Source organism: Phoca vitulina, unplaced genomic scaffold (assembly GCF_004348235.1).
Source record: "Phoca vitulina isolate PV1807 unplaced genomic scaffold, GSC_HSeal_1.0 scaffold11, whole genome shotgun sequence".
In the NCBI taxonomy this organism is placed as follows: Eukaryota; Metazoa; Chordata; class Mammalia; order Carnivora; family Phocidae; genus Phoca; species Phoca vitulina.
In genome coordinates, this window is record NW_022589714.1 from 14,171,487 (window position 1) to 14,190,899 (window position 19,413).

At 39.8% G+C, this 19,413-nt stretch overlaps 2 protein-coding genes across 8 annotated transcripts in view; one reads left to right on the forward strand and one right to left on the reverse strand.

The window, feature by feature from the left end:
• The window catches only part of SENP6 (SUMO specific peptidase 6), a 115,875-nt gene extending 98,460 nt beyond the window's left edge, over positions 1–17,415 (reverse strand). For 5 of the 7 annotated variants that reach the window (XM_032409434.1, XM_032409430.1, XM_032409427.1 and 2 more), the window contains exon 1: positions 16,687–17,415. In XM_032409434.1, coding sequence (XP_032265325.1) covers positions 16,687–16,738 — 52 coding nt within the window. In that variant the 5' untranslated portion in view covers positions 16,739–17,415. Of the gene's footprint in view, positions 1–8,581; positions 10,285–10,306; positions 10,510–16,686 lie in introns of those variants that run through there. The other 2 variants (XM_032409433.1, XM_032409431.1) reach the window with 2 other exon arrangements.
• Positions 17,416–17,521: 106 nt separating this feature from the next.
• FILIP1 (filamin A interacting protein 1) overlaps positions 17,522–19,413 on the forward strand; it is a 277,664-nt gene continuing 275,772 nt past the window's right edge. The window contains exon 1 of the mRNA XM_032409436.1: positions 17,522–17,649. The gene's annotated coding sequence lies outside the window, so the exon portion shown is untranslated. The remainder of the gene's footprint in view (positions 17,650–19,413) is intronic.

Genomic DNA, 19,413 nt, shown 5'->3' on the forward strand with positions numbered 1-19,413 from the left:
TGGAGGACTGACACCACCCAACTTTGAGTCTTACTATAAAACTATGATAATCAAATCAGTATGGTGTTGGCAGAAGAACAGAAAAATCAGTGGGAAAAAATAGCCCAGAACAGACCCACATGAACATAATATAACTGGATCTTTGACAAAGTAGCAAAGGCAATACAATGGAACAAAATTAGTCTTTTCAAAAAATGGTGCTGGAACAACTGGACATCCACATGCAAAAAAAATGACTCTAGACACAAACCTTACATCCTTCAAAAAAATTAATTCAAAATTGATCATACACCTAGGGCGCCTGGTTGGCTCAGTTGGTTAACTGCCTTCGGCTCAGGTCATGATCCTGGAGTCCCGGGATTGAGTCCCGCATCGGGCTCCCTGCTCAGCAGGGAGTCTGCTTCTCCCTCTGACCCTCCCCCCTCTCATGCTCTCTCTCTATCTCATTCTCTCTCTCAAATAAATAAAATCTTAAAAAAAAAAAAAATTTGATCATACACCTAAATGTAAAATGCAAAACTATAAAACTCCTACAAGATAACATAGGAGAAAACCTAGATAACCTTGGGTATGACAATGACTTTAGATATAACACCCAAGGCACAATCCATGAAAGAACTGATAAACTAGACTTCATTAAAATTAAGAACTTCTGGGGGAACCCTCTTACAGTGTTGGTGGGAATACAAACTGGTGCAGCCACTCAAGAACAGTATGGAGGTTTCTCAAGAAGTTAAAAATAAAACCACTCTACAACCCAGCAATTGCACTACTAGGTATTTACCCAAAGGATATAAAAACACAAATTCAAAGGGGTAGATAACCCCAATGTTTATAGCAGCATTATCAACAATAGCCAAACTATGGAGAGAGCCCAAATGTCCATTGATTGATGAATGGACAAAGAAGATGTGGTGTATATATATGATGGAATATAGCTCAGCCATCAAAAAGAATGCAATCTTGCCATTTGCAATGACGTGGATGGAGCCGGAGTGTATTATGCTAAGTGAAATAAGTCTGTCAGAGAAAAACAAATACCATGTGTGGAATTTAAGAAAGTATTCAGATGAACACATGGGAAGGGGGGTAAGGGAGAAAGGGAAATAAACCATAATAAGAGACTCTTAAAGAACAAACTGAGGGTTGATGGAGGGAGGTGGGTGAAGGGTATTAGGGAGGACACTTGTGATGAGCACTGGGTCTTGTATGTAAGTGAGAATCACTGAATTCTACTCCAGAAACCAATATTGCACTGTATGTTAACTAAGTAAAATTTAAATAAATAAAAATAGAATCACACTATCAGTTAAACTTAAAAAAAAAACCAAAACAAAAACTTCTGCTCTGAAAAAGATAACGTCAAGAAAATTAAAAGACAATCCACAGACTGGGAGAAAATATTTGCAGAAGATGTATCTGATAAAGGACTGTATCCAAAATATGCAAAGAACTCTTTTTTTTTTTTTTTTTTAATTTTTTAAATTGGGAAAGGATTGTTTTTTTTTTTTTTTTTAAGATTTTATTTATTTATTTGAGAGAGAGAGACACAGCGAGAGAGGGAACACAAGCAGGGTGAGTGGGAGAGGGAGAGAAGCAGGCCTCCCGCGGAGCAGGGAGCCCGATGTGGGGCTCGATCCCAGGACCCTGGGATCATGACCTGAGCCGAAGGCAGTCGCTTAACCGACTGAGCCACCCAGGCGCCCCTTTACTGACTTTTAAGAGTTCTTTGCAGGGGCGCCTGGGTGGCTCATCCGTTAAGCGACTGCCTTCGGCTCAGGTCATGATCCCAGGGTCCTGGGATCGAGCCCCGCATCGGGCTCTCTGCTCAGCAGGAAGCCTGCTTCTCCCTTTCCCACTCCCCCTGCTTGTGTTCCCTCTCTCGCTTTCTCTCTGTCAAATAAATAAATAAAATCTTTAAAAAAAAAAAAAGTCAGTAAGGGGGCACCTGGGTGGCTCAGTTGGTTAAGCATCTGCCTTCGGCTCAGGTCGTGATCCTGGAAGCCCCAGGATCGTGTCGGGCTCCCTGCTCAGCGGGGAGTCCACTTCTCCCTCTGCCCCTCACCCGCACATGCTCTCTCGCTCTCGCTTTCTCTCAAATAAATAAAATCTTAAAAAAAAAAAGTCAGTAATAAGAAAAACTTGATTAAAAAGTGGGTAAAAAGAGAGAGGAGGGTTGTAGGATAGGCAAAACGGGTGAAGGGGAGTAGGAGATACAGGCTTCCTATTATGGAATGAATAAGTCACAGAGACAAGACACCCCATAGGGGTGCCTGGGTGAAGCAGGTTAAGCGTCTGACTCTTGGTTTCGGCTCAGGTCCTGTTCTGAGTCTTGAGATCCAGTGGAGTCGGCTTGGCTCTGTCCCTCTCCCTCTGCCCCTTCCCCCACTCATGTGCACATGCCCTCTTTCTCTCTCTCAAGTAAATAAATCTTTTAAAAGGCACAACATAGGGAATATAGTCAAAGTATCATAATAGCATTGTATGGTAACCGATAGTAGCTACACTTGTGGTGAGCATGATGTATAGACTTGTGGAATCACAATGTTGCACAGCTGAAACTAATTTACTACTATGTGTCAAATATTCCTCAATTTTTTAAAAAAGGGGCCAAACACCTTAACAGACACCTCACCAAAGATATAAAGATGGCAAATAAGCATATGAAAAGATGCTCCACATCATAGGTCATCAGGGATATGCAAATTAAAACAATGAGATACTTCTACACACCTAGCTAAACTCTGGAACACTGACAACACCAAAATGTACAAAATAAGTATTTTGCATGGTTAGGAAAAAAGTCTGTTTTTTCCAGTTTCCTTGCTGGTGAGGATGTGGAAAAATAAGAATTCTCACTCACTGCTGGTGAGAATACAAAATGGTACAGTTTCGTGGTTTCTTGCAAAACTACACATACTGTAGTATGTATAGTAATACAGCAACTGCACTCCTTGGTATTTAAGGAGTTAAAAACTTACCTCCACACTGAAATCTGCACACAAATGTTTATAGCAGCTTTATCATAACTGCCAAAACTTGGAAGCAACCAAGATGTCCTTCAGTAGGTGAATGGATAATTAGTGCATCCAGACAATGGAATATTATTTCCCTAAGAAGGAATTAGCTATCAAGCCATGAAAGACATGGAGGAAACTTATATGCATAATACGAACTGAAAGAAACAAATATGAAAAAGCTACATACTATATGATTTCAACTATATGACATTCTGGAAAAGGCAAAACTGTGGAGACAGTAAAAAGATGTAGTTGCCAAGAATGTGTTGGGGAGGCAAGTTTGAAGGATGAATAGGTGGAGCGCAGAATTTTATGGCACTGAAAATACTCCATATGGTATTATGATGATGGATACAAGTCATTACACATTTGTCCAAACCCACAGACTCTAAAACAACAGAAGTGAATCATATTGTAAATATGGACTTTGGGTGATTATGATGTGTCAATGTAGGTTTATTTAAGTAATCTCTACACTGAACATGGGGCTAAAACTCACAACCCCAAAATGAAGAGTCCCACACTCTTCCACCTAAGCCAGCCAGGTGCCCCTATGTCAATATAGGCTTACCAACTGTAATAAATATACCACTCTGCTGGGAGATGTTGATCGATGTGGAGGCTATGCATGTGTGGAAGCAGAAGTAGTATGCATTTCCACTATACATGGAAAATCTTTGTATCTTCCTCTCAACTTTGCTGTGAACCTAAAACTGCCCTTAAAAAAGACTTTAAAAAAAATATTTTGCATGATTAGGAAAAAAGTCTGTTTTTTCCAGTTTCCTTGAGATATAATTGGCATATACCACTGTAAATTCAAGGTGTGCAGCATAGTGACTTGATTTACATGTATTGTGAAACGATTACCACAGTAAGTTCAGTTAACATCCATCACCTCGTATAGATACAGAATCAAAAGTTCCTTTCCTTGTGATGACAGCTGATCACATAAAAACTCATGAGAACTTTTTCCTGTGATGATTTACTCTCAACAACTATTAAAAAATACCACACAGGAATGTTAACTATGGTCATCATTTTGTACATTAAATCCCCAGTACAGGAAGTTTGTACCTTCTGACCACCTTCTCCAAGTCCTCTACCCCTCATCTCATTCCTTGCCTCAGATAATCACAAATCTGATCTGTTTTTTTCTAGATTCCACACGTAAGTGAGATCATACACTATTTGTCTTTCTGTCTGACTTATCTCACTTAGCATAATGCCCTCAAGGTCCATATATGTTGTCACAAATTGCAGATTTCCTTATTTTTTATGGCTGAATAATATTCCATTGAATATATGTATACCACAACTTCTTTATCCATTCATTTGTCAATGGACACTTAGGTTTTTTCCATGTCTTGGCTATTATAAATAATGCTACTATGAACATGAGGGTACAACTCTTTGACATAGTGTTTTTCTTTTTTAAGTTTTTACATACAATGTAATATTAGTTTCATGTGTATAATATAGTGATTCCACACTTCCATACACCACCCCATGCTCATCACAAGTACATTCCTTTTTTTTTTTTTTTTTTTAAGATTTTATTTATTTGACAGAGAGAGACACAGTGAGAGAGGGAACACAAGCAGGGGGAGTGGGAGAGGGAGAAGCAGGCTTCCCGCCTAGCAGGGATCCCGATGTGGGACTTGATCCCAGGACCCCGGGATCATGACCTGAGCCGAAGGCAGACGCTTAACGACTGAGCCACCCAGGCGCCCCAATCACAAGTACATTCCTTAATCCCCATCACCTATTTAACCTTTACCCACCTCCCCCGACACTGTTTCCTTCAGATATATTCCTGTAAGTGGAATGATGAGTGATAGTTGAGCACCTTTTCATGTACCTATTCACCATTTGTATGTCTTCTTTGGAAAAATGTCTATTCAAGTACATTGTCCATTTTCTTTCTTTCTTTTTTTAATGGTGCCTGAACTCACAACCCTGAGATCAAGACCTGAGCTGAGATCAAGAGTTGGATGATTAACCAACTGAGCCACCCAGATGCCCCTCCTTTCTCCTTTGTCCTTTGTCCATTTTTAATTGGATTATTTGGAGGTTTTTGGTAATAAGTTATAGGAGTTCTTTGTATATTTTGGATATTAATCCCTTATAATATATGATTTGCAAATATTTAATAAAGTCTTTAAAATATTTTTTTAATGTAAAGGAAACATAGTATATATACTACAAATAGATTTCCAAATTCTGTTAACCCAACATGTATACCTGACTGGCACTGCTGCTGTCATAAAAACTAAAGAACAGCAATTAATAAAACAAAGAAGTTATAATACAAAGGACAAATAAGACCAAAGGATGTCTTACATCACAAAAAGTACAAGTCACTGGGGAAAAAACAATGAATGACTACAGTACATTAAAAAATTCTGTTCATAAAATTATTCCATTCATTAAAAAAAGTAATAATTTCATAAAATATATGCTCAATTCATATAACTCAACCAATCCAATTTACTAGCCAGAGTATATAATGAACCCCAACATTCCAAAAGAAAAGCAAAATAGGCAGAAAATATGAATGAGCAATTAAGAACAGAAACACACACATAAAAACCCCCAAAGCACAAAAATAAACTTAGAGGGTATTTTGTTTACTTATGTGCACCAAGCTCAAAGAATAGGGATTAACTCTAGGTTGGCACTCAATATTTTTTTTTTTTAAAGATTCTATTTATTTATTTAAGAGAGAGACAGTGAGAGAGGGAACACAAGCAGGGGGGAGCTGGAGAGGGAGAAGCAGGCTCCCTGCTGAGCAGGGAGCCCGACACAGGGCTTGATCCCAGGACGTTGGGATCATGACCTGAGCAGACGGCAGACGCTTAACGACTGAGCCACCCAGGCGCCCCTGGCACTCAATATTTTTTGAATGTTGAATGAACAATCAATAGTTTTTTTTTTTTAATGCAATAAAGATACTTAATCTCGCTATAAACCACAGTATTATAAATTAAAACCACCATCTGATAATCCCATCAGACTAGCAAAAAGTAAAACATCAAACATTATGAAGTGGGTGATGATGCATATAAACTGGAAAACTTATTTTTTAAAATAATATTCTTTTTTTAAAGATTTTATTTATTTATTAGAGAGAGTACACACGAGCAGGGGCAGAGAGAGGGGGAGAAGCAGAACCCTCTGCTGAGCAGGGAGCCCAGACATGGGGCTCGATCCCAGGACTCTGGGATCATGACCTGAGCCAAAGGCAGATGCTTAACCAACTGAGCCACTCAGGCACCCCGGAACTGGAAAACTTAAAAAGTGTTAGTTAAAACACTTTGGAGATCAATTTGACAATATCTACATGAAGCTGAAATTGCACAAGACCTAATAATTCCATTGCTAATGGCTACATTAGATCAGGTGTCAGCAAAGTATGGCCCTGCCAAATCTGGCCTCCTGCCTGTTTTTATGAGGCCCATGAGCTAATAATGGCTTTAACATTTTTAAATGGTTGGGGGAAAAATCATGTTTCATAACACATGAAAATTATACAAAATTCCAATTTCAGTGTCCGTCAAGTTTTACTGGCACAGAGCCATACTCATTTGCTTATGTCTCATCTATGACTGCCTTCTTGCTAAAATAACAGCACTGAGTAATTGCAACAGGGAGTGTGTTTAGACTGCAAAGTGTAAAATATTTACTATCTGGCCTCTTACAGAAAAAGTTTGCTGACCTCTGCCCTAGAGAAACATACACGTGCACAAGGAAAAGTACTTTTAAAAAATTTCATAGTAGCAATATGAAACATATGACGGTATTCATAGTAGCAATGTATGTAACAGTAAAAAGGTGGATACAACCTAAATTTCCACAAACAGAGGAATGTATAAACTGTACTATACTCATACTACGAAATCCTAAATGGCAATGAAAATCAAAGTACTAGAACTAGTCTCATTATATTAATCTCTCAAACAATGCTGTAAGAACGAAAAATTTCTGGGGTGCCTGGGTGGCTCAGTCGTTAAGCGTCTGCCTTCGGCTCGGGTCATGAGCCCAGGGTCCTGAGATCGAGCCCCACATAGGGCTCCCTGCTTCGCGGAGAGCGTGCTTCTCTCTTTCCCACTCCCCTGCTTGTGTTCCCTCTCTCACTGTGTCTCTCTGTCAAATAAATAAATAAAATCTAAAAAAAAAAAAATGAAAAATTTCTGCAAGTTGCAGAAAAATACAGAGTGTGATTCATAAAATGTTCTAAGATATGCGAAATAATTTACACACACACAGTTTAGAGATACATAAAGAGTAAAGTACATGGGGTGCCTGGGTGGCTCAGTCGGTTAAGTGTCTGATTCCTGATTTTGGCTCAAGTCATGATCTCAGGGTCGTGAGATCAAGCCCCACATCAGGCTCCACACTCAGCCTGGAATCTGCTTGAGATTCTCTCTTTCCCTCTCCCTCAGCTTCTCCCCCCAACTCACGCATGCACTCTCTCTACAATAAATAAACAAATCTTAAAAAAAAAAAAGAAAGAAAGAAAAGAGTAAAGTACAAAGAACTGCATGAGAAAACTACCAAATCAAGGATGGTAGTTACTCCTACAGGTAGAGGATGCAAAAAAGATAGGCATCACCCCAGCTTCAACTGTACTGGTAATGTTTTCTTTAGGCTAGTAAGTAGAACATGAGTTTTTGCTATACTATTCCTAGGAAATATTTCCTAATAATTTTTAAACTATCACTGTAAGGTTTTACAATAACGAAAAATAGGAGGGGAGCCTGGGTGTCTTAGTCGGTTAAGGGTCTGCCTTCAGCTCAGGTCATGATCCTGGAGTCCTGGGACCGAGTCCTGCATTAGTAGGATTCTGCTTTCTCTGCCCCTCCCCCAGCTCATGGCACATGCACTTGCTCGCATGCGCTCTCTCTCTCTCAAATAAAATCTTTAAGAAAAATAATGAAAAATGGGATAAATTTTTTAAAACAATCACTGTGACAGAACTTCTGCAACTCAGAAATATAAAAGTAATAATAATAATAAAAAGACATAAAGAGGAATTAAATGCAAATGTCAGAAAAATCTCAATTAAAGCAATCTCAGGTGGCTCTATAGCAGTATAGCCCCAGTCTTTCCCAAGAACCTGTCAGGATTCTCCAAGGCTGTCTCTTGGAGCTCTGACCCACCATGTTACAAGTCTGAGTACCTGCTAAAGAGACCATGTGAAGAGGCCTTTACACTACATGGAGAGACAAGGGCCTACCTTTCCATACCCACCAGAGTCAGACATTTGAATGAAGCCATCTTGGAACCTCCAGACCAGCCAAACTACCACTGAATAATTCCCACAGATGCTACATGAAGCAGAAAAATCACCCAGCTGAGGTGATTTTCTCTATAAAACCTTTGTACTTTGGCACAGAAGATAGACCAATTAGATTATCCAATACTATCTCAAGATGAAGTCTGAATATATTATATTCTTGGGAGTGATATGAAATTAAACTTCTCTGGGAGCCACCAAAACCACATATTCTTTGCCTCAGGATCCAGCTACTGTTCAGTGTTCTCTCGGTTTATCTACCTACTTCTTCATTCCATTCAGTGGGTTTCTATGGACCTTTTGGCAGGATGCCAGCATACATTTAGTTTTGTCCAAGGTCATTATCAGGCAGCTGTTTGGTGCTGTTGGTGTTTCTGGAAGCTCCTTGATCTTCTATAGAACAGAAATATCAAGTGGTGGTATCTTATCCAAAGTAATGCAGTTGGTTCTATCTTTACACAGAAAACACAATTCTAAAAATTCAGTTATCTCAAGCCTGATGTACACAAAATTCCAAAGCCAGGAAACGCACAACTCAGAAATGATCGTCAGATTGTTCCTTCTGCTCCAAAGAAAGGTGAGATCATCAGAATAAGAGAAGGTGGCAGTATCCAGGGAGGTGGACCAATGACACTTTTAATTCTGAACATGAAATGCAGAATTCCACAAGGAAACAATTAACAGTTTCACAGTAAGCTTAAATTAGAAGGTAAATTTTAGAAACAGATAAAGCTTATAAACGGTGAAGACAAAGGAGACTCAGGAGTTGGTACTCAAACTGTGAAGGAAATGCTGATATTCTCAGACTTAATTGCTATTATGACAAAACTAAATCATTCTTTGATAAATGTCCTATGATGATAATAGAGAATGGAGACCAACCTAGGGTGAAGAAAGGATTAAATGCCAAAACATTTGGAATCCCACTTCATCCAAACAATGGCCATAGGAGTTATTGAGGCAGAGAAGATACTATTTCCATGGAGGCAGAGTCAAGGTAGTATCTTCACCATGTTTTCAAGATTTAGTGGCAGATTCATACATAGGAAGTTGTGGGGTAGGAAGTTTGCAGATTTTTGAGTGAGGAAGGACAACAAGGTTACTTCATAGTCTACAAAAAGTCTCAAGGAATTTCTAGCTCTTTATGTCCTGAAAAATGGCTTCAATCTTTGCAAAAAATGAAGAAGTGAATTTACTATTTACTGGACACAAATACTGCTTTTTTTCTCCCTGCTCTATTTCAAAGATTATAATGTAGTTAATGTGGGGGGGGGGGAACCCAACCATATTAAAAACCAAGCATGACATGTATTTGAAATAGCAAAAAAACAAAAAACAAAAACACCCGCCAAAGGCAAGATCAGAATATGGTTTATTGTATTCCTAATCAAGCCTGTAACTTCAGATGGCCTCAAGGCAATTGTTAACTTGGACTTAGGCAAAGTGTCTAAATGTCCCCATTTGCCTAGGATTGTCCCAATTTTAGCACTGAACGTCTATCCTCAGGAGACAAGAGGTCCTAATTTTTGGTGTTGGATGCAGAAAATTCTGTAAAGTACAAAACCTAAGATAAACCAAAAAGTAGAGGCTGAAGCAACACCATTCTTAGTGTCAAATGAATACTGCATAGTTTATCTACCTTCCGTACTTGCTGCCTTTGCTTTTTAAGCTGATGTTGGTGACCATAATTTGCAGTTCACAATAACAGATCACCATCCATGCTGCATTATTCTAAGCAATATATACAACTTAGGTGGGTTGTAATTGTGACCATTAATAGTGTGTCTTTGACTTTGTATATTAACTGTTATGTTTTGTATTGAGATAGTTTAATTTTTAATATTACAGTGTGACCATGTTTCCTAAGAGTTTAGGTAATGAAAAAGAGAAAGATTACAGTAACAACTCCCATAACCCAGACAGCACTGAATGAAAGAAAAAAGGAAAGAAGAGTTTCTAACATTCTTCTTTTCTTCTTACTTACGCTTACCTGGATTCAGAAATTCTTCAATCAGTCCCTTATCAAAGAAGTGTCAAACCAATGGCTGCTTATGTTGCTATTTTTATCTGTGAAACAAATTACAAATTGTGTGGCCAACATTGTTCTTTCTGTAGCTTACCAAATTGCCCAGATATCAGAACCTTTTGGATCTTCTAAGAACCGTCATTTTCAAGTTTAGGAAATACTACGACTTTGCTGAAATAATTAAAAAAAAAAAAATACCAGGGACTCCTGGGTGGCTCAGTCGGTTGAGCGCCTGCCTTCTTCGGCACAGGTCATGATTCCAGGGTCCTGGGATCGAGTCCCGCATCGGGCTCCTTGCTCAGCAGGGAGCCTGCTTCTCCCTCTGCCACTCCCCCTGCTTGTGCTCTCCTCTCTCTCTCTGACAAATAAATAAAATAAAATCTTAGAAGAAAAAAAATACCAGGTAAATGGGAGAGGAAAGGTGGCTGTGTAGATTAAAGAGGACTACAAATTCTTTGCGTTCCCACTGAATGGTGGTCCACTTCCCCTCCCTTGAATTTGGGTTGATTCTGTGACCTTTCTGCCAACAGATATGGCAAAAGTGACTGGGTAATTTCTGAAGCTGGGCCTTAAGAGATCTGTGACTTCTGCTTTTGCCATCTTAAAGTGCTGCTTCATCAATAACTGGTAATTCCCCCTAATTCCCTATTATTTTTCCTTCTCCTGTCCAGCCCCTCTCTCAAAAGGAAAGTAGGTAAAAGGCAGAATGGGTGAAGAAAAGGGTTAAAGAAGGGAGGGAAAGAGGAAAGAAGGAAGGAAATGCTGAAGGAAGTTAAGGCTATATGTCAGATCCCAAGCTCCATTTCTGATTTTCCCACCGACTTCTTCTAGGTCACATAACCCCTCTACAACTCTTGATTTCCTCAAATACACAACATAGTTTAGTAATGGCAACAGAAACAATCAATTTATGGAAGTGTAGATATGTGGACTATATAATTTTATTCCCTCTTGCCTCTCTGACTACACCAGTCAACCTATACTATCAAGAATAATCAACTAGCCGGCTTAATCGTAGAGCACACAACTCTTGATCTCCAGACTGTGAGTTCAAGCCTCACGTTGGGTGTAGAGATTACTTAAAAGATAATAAAATGTAAAAAAAATCTAAAAAACCCCACAACAATCAGCTAATACCTAGAAAAAGAAGGTTGTAAGTGAAAGAAAAACAATAAAACGAATTCAAATGAAAGTGAAGCCAATATGAAAGAGAAGGAAAGCAAGAAAAGGAAGTTCTTTTTCTCTTCTCTGCCTACTAAGAAAATCAATATATTACCAACTAACACATAGTGCTTGGGATTATATGCCTGGAATTGTTCTAAGAATTAAACATATATTAATACATCTAATGTTCATGGCAACTTTATGAGGTAATTACAATTACTATCCTTGGTTCACAGATAATGAAAACACAAAGAGGTTAAGAAATCTATCCAAGATCACACAACTAGTAAGTGGTAGAGCTAAATGTTGAATCCCGGCATTCTGGCTTCTGAGTTCATGCTCTCATTGCATTTCTAATGAAAATGCCATTCTAAGTGATGTTCTACTCTACTGTTCCATATGAGTACATGAAATCAATTCAACTGGGACGAAACCAGGAAATAAACATACTTAAGTAAGGAGTAAATAAGGAATGATAGTGTGATGCAGTTTCTAAAAGTAGTGCTATCAAAAGAAGGAGCAGGGATAAATGGAGAACTTTGTGGTATGTTCCACTTAGCAGGTGGAAACTTAAAGACCTTGCTCATATTCATGGAATGCCAATCATTAGAAGAAATTGTGCTTTAGTTCAAGAGATCCTATGAAGTATTTACAATCCCCAGTAAAACTGACAAACTGATTGGGTTATTATAGTTATATGTATAATAAAAGTATGGCTAAGGGGAAATAGAAAACACTTTTCATTTGGATACTTGATAGATTTTGCTGGTATAGAGGGCAACAGTGCCATAGTTCAGCATCAGGCTTTTCAAGCTAGTGGACAAAGTCCAAAAGGGAGCTGGACCCAAAATGAAAAAGAAAACAAAGTAGTTACAAACGTATACACATGTATGTATACATATACACATACATACAAAAGGGAAGACCAAAAAAAAATGGAAGAAAATACTGGTGAGGCAATTAGTTGGTAGGAAAAAAAAAAAAGGCAAAGGGAAAGAAAGTTAGATATAAGTGCAGTATAAAAAAGAAGGAACAAATGAGAGAGGAAGTAGATTTGTTAGAGGTTCCACAGAGGAGAAAAAAGGGGGGGAATTATGAAAAAAAAAAAAAAGAAAGTTACAAGAACAAGCCAGTTACTATCACCTTTGCCCTAACTGATCTTGCTGATAATTTTTGCTCTTCTCTAAAGCATCCTTTTCCATGTGGTAGCCAATGACCTTTTGGGGGGAACAAATCTGATAACGCTACCTCCAGTTTCATCTCATACCATTCTCTTAACCAGCATCACACTGTCCTCCTTTTAGTTCCTTAAACATGTCATACTCTCTCTATTTTATTCCCTCTGCCTGGAAAACTCTGCCTTTCCACCTTTCCTTCTCCTACTCACCTTTCAAGGTGTCCTAATTAGATCAAATTCTTGTTATTATAAATAATTCCTTTTGTTGTGCCCAAGAGTTGTAATTTTACATTTACAAGTGTGATTATTTGATCACTGACTCTCATCACCCATGGAGAAACCATTTCTTTTCCCCCTTCATCACTGTGCCTCTCACACTACCTACAACACTGCAGTTGCTCAATAAATACCTGTTGAATGAATGAAAGAAAAGAAAAGAAAAACCTGCCAAGATATTATCACATGTAGAAAAGGGGTATAAGACAACCTTACATGTACAGAAGAGAAAGAAACAGAGAAAAGAAAGTTCAATGTAAGTTGTAGTGTAATTAAATTCATATAATTTCAGTGAGATACTATACTAAAAAAATTAAGTACAATAGTAGCCAGTAGGTCTGCTTTTCCCTAATGAAGTCAGAAAAGGAAATAGAATTAACATTTTACTTAGTTATAATAAAACACAATTTAGAACATGGATGACAAACAGGCATCTCAAACTTAATTTGACCAAAGCAGAGCTATAAACTTCTCATTCCTCTACCAGTCTACTCCATTTCAGTAAATGGAATTACCCCCCAACACCTCCAACCAAAACTCTAGGAGCCATCTATGATTACTCCCATACTCTGATCCTCAAAATACAATCCATCAAGAAGTCCTGTAAGCTCTACATCCAAACATACCTTCAGTCTATCCACTCTTCCCCATCTCCACTGCTACCAATCTAATCCAAGCCCCTCTGATGGTTTTACTGAAGTATAGTTAACATACAATATTATATTAGTTTCAGGTGTACAACACACTGATTTAACAATTCTGTACACCACTCAATGTTCACTACTATAAGTGTAGTCCCCATCTGTTACCATATAACATTATTACAGTATTACAGACTATATTGACTACTGACTATGCTATACTTTTCACCTCCATGATTATTTTATGACGGAAAAGTTTTTACCTCCTGGTACTTTTTATCTATCTATTCTAACCCCTCTATTTTAGAGTACTCCAATATTCTAATTCATGTCCCTGCTTTTACTATTCCTCTTCTCTAATTCATCGTACACAGAACAAAGTGATTTTTAAAAAGATAAATCATATGACACCCATTGGCCCCAAACTCTTCAATGACTTCCCACTTCTTAGAATAAAATAAAAATTCATCACCTTGCATGATAGATCTGCTGCCTCTCTTTCTTATCACTCTCTCCTTTGCTTGCTACATTTCAGCCATAATGACCTCCTTTTTGTTTCAAAAATGGAACCATGTATCATCTCGAACTTTACAGGCATCATCCTCTCTGCCATACTCCGAAGTATCTCATAGTTAAGGTTTTACCTTAACTAAGGTATCACCTCCTCAGGAGGGCCTTTCCTGATTTTAATACCATGTAAAATGGCTTTTCCACTCCTTTACTGCTCTGTGTATTTCTTCCAGTCTTTATCATACAGCTATCATCTTGTTTATTTCATTAACAACAAATTGTTCCCAGTGCAAGAAATATGATGGTGAAAAGACAAAGTCATTGTTTTCATGAAGTTTATATTTTAGTAGGACTGAAAAACAAATTTATCAAATGATAAATGCTATTATGAAAAATAAAACAGTGTAAGGGAATACCATGTGTTTGTACAGTGCCTAGCACAGAATAGGTGGCTATAAATACCTGATGAGTAAATGAAAACCTACTTCAGTTTTTCAATAAGTCTACGAGAGAGTAAGGAAAGTATACTCTATTGATGTTTAAAAATTAAATCCTAAGCCCTATGGGGAAATATTTTGAAAACACATAAATATGGTAGTATAAAACGTATGGCAAGTTACAGTGGAGTATTTTATTTTATTATTAAAAGTGTAAAGAAAAGAATTAAACACAAAAAATACTAGCATCAATTTATTTAGAAAGATTCCATACAATATATAAAAATCAGATATGAGAAACTGAAATCCTTTCTTTCCCTTATGCTCATATTCTAACAAGTTACCATTTGTTTCTTTATGACAATGCTAAAGGAGACATGGTGAAACTCAAATTTATTGTAACTGTACATTCCTAGACCCTTAAGTTAAATTCAACTAAAAGCAACAGTTTGAAATTCACAATCAGCCCTGTATTTGTTGGCTTTATTTATGCTCTTTCCATCCTCCCTATGTTCATCTAGTCAGAATTTAAACTGAATCAGAAGCCTTAGAAGTCCAAAACTTACTGCAGTACAAAAATACAATCATCTGCATACTGACTGTACTAAGTAAGCATCAGCAAGCCATCTTTGGAGGTTCCAATATCAAAACAAAAAATAACAGCACAGCACCACCTGTAACACAAGCTGCACCACTCTCAGTCTCTGATAGGTTATCTATTCTGGCCAAACAAGAATGGAGGTAGAACGGGGGTAATATGAAATGAACCCAGAAAAACTTAGAAACTTTCCACATCTTCTTACTAGGAATCTCAAATAAATCTCTCATCACCTTTAAGATTTTTTTTTCTTTTTTTTTGCTTTGCTATACTCAAGGAAGAATTAAGAAAATTGAGCTTTGTTTCCCTATCCACCTCTGTTAGGCCCAATTCGTTCATTAGAGTTATACTGAGGCCCTACTGTGGTCCAGGCACTGCTCCAGGTGCTGTTAATAAAACCGTAAGCAAGGCAATACCTATCCCTCTACACCCTCTTATGGAATACCTGTACCACAGTTAAGATACACTTTCTTAATCCAGAAATGTTTCTAATTAATTATTTTTAAAAAGTATTGCTTATACTGTATATGAAAATCATCTTTGTGAAATTATCCAGAGTGGTTAATCCTTTTTAACAATCACTGCACAGTACACTCATTTTTCTAAACACATTTATAAACTCGATTTATATTTAATTCGGTGTAGACACTGAACCCATAGTCAAATTAAGCAATGTGAACAGTCAAGTTCCTGGTCCACAACCACAACGAATTTACCCGTATTTGGGGGGTCCTTATTTATATGGGCAAAGAACCAATACTGTTACCCATTACCACCATTCCCTGCAATAACATACAGCTTTTCCTAAGACTTACTTAGTCCACCTACAGCAAATGTTTAACTTTCCCTCACAAGTGAATAAAAATGGAACCACCCAAACTTTGTCTATTAGCTTTGGTGACCGTCCCCAAATTGACATTGTGAATCTCCTTCTCTACTTTCAGATAAATTATTTTATAAAATATCTTTAGCAAAACACATTTCGTAAGACCATCAGACATGGCCAGACTTAATCTGAAAACTGGCTGCAAAAGGAAGCCTGAAGCCCTGCGAAACAGAAAGAGCAGAGGGCGTATATAAAACATACCCAAGTAAAACTACTTCTCCCCTCCCTACTTAGACTGCCCCCCAATTTCACCCGACCTTAGCAATCTGAAACTTTCCATGAACACCAAACAAAATCTGAATGCAATCTGCTCTCATCCTTAGGCCACCACCAAAATATTTTTAAATGTCAAAGACTTAACCCGTGCACTCTCAAAGGACACCCACCAACTCCTGCTCGCATCTGGATCCACCCGCGCCCTCTCGGCTATGTCTGCCCAGGCCAAGCCCCCCGCACCAGCGGACTCGAACCCAGCGCGCTCGCAACACATTCCCTCCCCGCCATCGCCCCAGCAGCCCCCGCCCCCCAGTGCCTCTGCCACCCCCACCCCCCCAAACCCACCCAATGCGAATAACTGAATATCCGGAGACCGGGGGGGGCACACTTTCCTGATTTTTCCCCACCCCACCCCCTGCAAGGGCAGAAATAGATGTACCTTCCAGAAAAGTAATCTCCCCAGCGCTGCCGCCGCTCTTGCCAGCCGCCATCTTCCTCCTCCCACGCCGCCTCCTTCTTAATCCATGGCCCACACCACCGCCGCGCTCGCCGGGATGAGGGGCCGCGCCGCAGGAGGGTAGCCGCCGCAGGGTTGCGGGCCTAGAACTCGGCCGTCAGGGGGGCGGCGCTCCCACGTCCAGATGGGCCTACACAAAAGCAGGCCAGGCGCTCCCGGGCCTATCCGCGGGCTGGCGGGTGGCGAGGCCCGCGGCCTGGGCTTCTCCTCAGGCCCCTCCGGGGGAACGCGAGCGGCGACGACGGCGACGGCGCTTCCCGGGCCCGGTTCCTCTCGGCCCACGACTCCCCATCCACCGCCTACCCAGGCCGCCTGAGACGCTCTCCCCAGCCGCGGGCCCCAGGAAGAGAGGCTGAAGGCGAGCACACAAACACACCTCCCTTCGTCCCGGGCCGTAAAATGGCCGCAGCCGCCGCGCCGGGGCGGCGAGGTCTTCGCGACCGTCAGGCGCCCCCAGGCCCTTCGCTCCCTCTGCAGCCACCGCCGCCGCCGCTACGGCCGTCCGCCCACCCCGCCCAGGCGTGTATGCATCAGCGGAGGCCTCTGCGACTGTCCATGTGGACAGGGGTGGGTCTCCTCTGCCACCGCCTCGCGTCCGTCGCCACAGCAGCTCCAGCCGCCGCCGCCGCTGCCGCTCCTCCCCCACGGGCGCTGGAGCTGCCGCCCGGCTCCCGCCCCCACCCCGACGCCGCCGCCCCCAGCGCCGCTCCCCCTCAGGAGCCCGGGCTCCGCTCGCGGGCAGAGCTGTCTGCAGCGCCGCACCGGACACCGACTTGGGGCTCCCGCCGCCGTGGCTCTCGGTAGGGCTGGCCCTGCGCCGCGCGGACTCGGCCTGGACACGTTTCGCCCAAAATCTCGACCGCCGAGGGCCCCGTGGCAGACTTGGTGTGTGAGCGCTTCTAAGCCAGGCCGGTGATGAGTTTGGTTTCTGCGGCACCACAATTGCCTAAAAAATGTTAAAAGTTCCTCTCTTTGACCAGGCCTTAGAACTTAAACCATAGCCAACTGACGAGGGAAGCTACAGTGAAGTAGTGTAATCACATGTTTAGAAAATGATTTGTGGTCCTCATTCATTTTTTAAAAAGTTTTCAAAATAATTTATCAAGGAAGATTCTACAGTACATTTTGGATGACAATGTAAAAAAAAAAAATGCAGTCATATGTGCCTAAGACTTCAAAAACCATTCCCTGCCTTACAAATCAGGCCTTATAATGAATGGCAGGTTATTATATCACGTTTGCTTTTCCCTTTCCTTTGGCTTTTTTAAATTATAAAAAATATGACATTCTTTAATGAAAAGCCGGAATACAGAAAAGGAAAGAAGTTATGCATAGTTCCACCACCAAAAGTCAATTCCTTTAAGTGTGTAGTCCTCTAAGCGAACATTTTTCTTAAATCCCTCACTATCCCTCTTTAAAAAACGAAAATCTCTGCTATGTGTCAGTGAAAATTCAACAGCTGTTAAGACGATGCAGAAAAACTGATTCTGTGCAATCTTGAGGAATGAACTGTTCTAATTAGTTTAATTGTCCTGTTAGCCAAGGCATAAGCAGAAAACCTTTTCCTTTAAAACTTCTTTAAAATCGTATCCTAAAATGAGTAATCTTTCCTGAGTAAGTAAAAGTAATATAATGAATATAATTTATTATACTCTGTTATTTTTGTTGTTGGAGTATATTGAATGATCTAGTTGTGATGCTCTATGACATAGAGTCTGTGCCAGTGACAGTATAATACTGAGGCGTGTAGATCATAGGTAGATGTGGGTGACTGGACTCATTTGTACAGACTGCAAAATGCAGTTTAAAAGATAACCTCTGATTTAAAAATACATGCATAGTGGCTTTGAAAATGGGAGAAGGTGCCATAAGTCAAGAACTGTGGGTGGCCTCTGGAAGCCAGCTTCCAGAAAAGGCAAGGAAACTGATTCTCCCTTAGAGCTTCCAGAAAGCAAAGTGAGCACCTTGATTTTAGCTTATGGAGACAACATGTTGGACCTCTGACCTTGTAGAACTGTAAGATAATACATTTTTATTAAGTTGCTAAGTTAGTGCTACTTTATTACAGCAGCCATAAAAAACTAATATACATATGGAATGGGAAACAAGGTGGAGTTTTATAAAAGATGTCTTTTAACCAATCTGATTTAGGATCTTTAAGACAAAGTCCATTGTTGTATTTTTTGTGTGTGTGAATTTCAGCTAATTTCTATGGGAACACATAATTCCAACTTTAAAAGTGTGGCATCAAAATCACTTGGAAAGGCTTGTTAAAACAGATTGCTCTACCCCACCCCTAGAGTTTCTGATTCATTGGGTCTGGAGTGTGTCTGAAAATTTGCATTTTTAATAAGTTCCCATGTGATGCAAGATGCTGCTGATTAGGGGACCACATTATGAAAACCACTAGATTAAACAATCTCTACATTCCTTTCTGTTCAGTTTAATTTAGTCTATGAGTCTGCAATTACATGTGAAATGATCAGTGTCCATATTCAAGTATAAGATTAAAGATATTTTCAGGAATCACCTCTTCCATATATATGAACCTTATCAATTAAGAATTGATAGATATCATGTATCTCTTTATTTAGGTATTCAGGCCTAGAAAACTTCAGATTGAGGACATGTCCCTGAAATGTAGATATA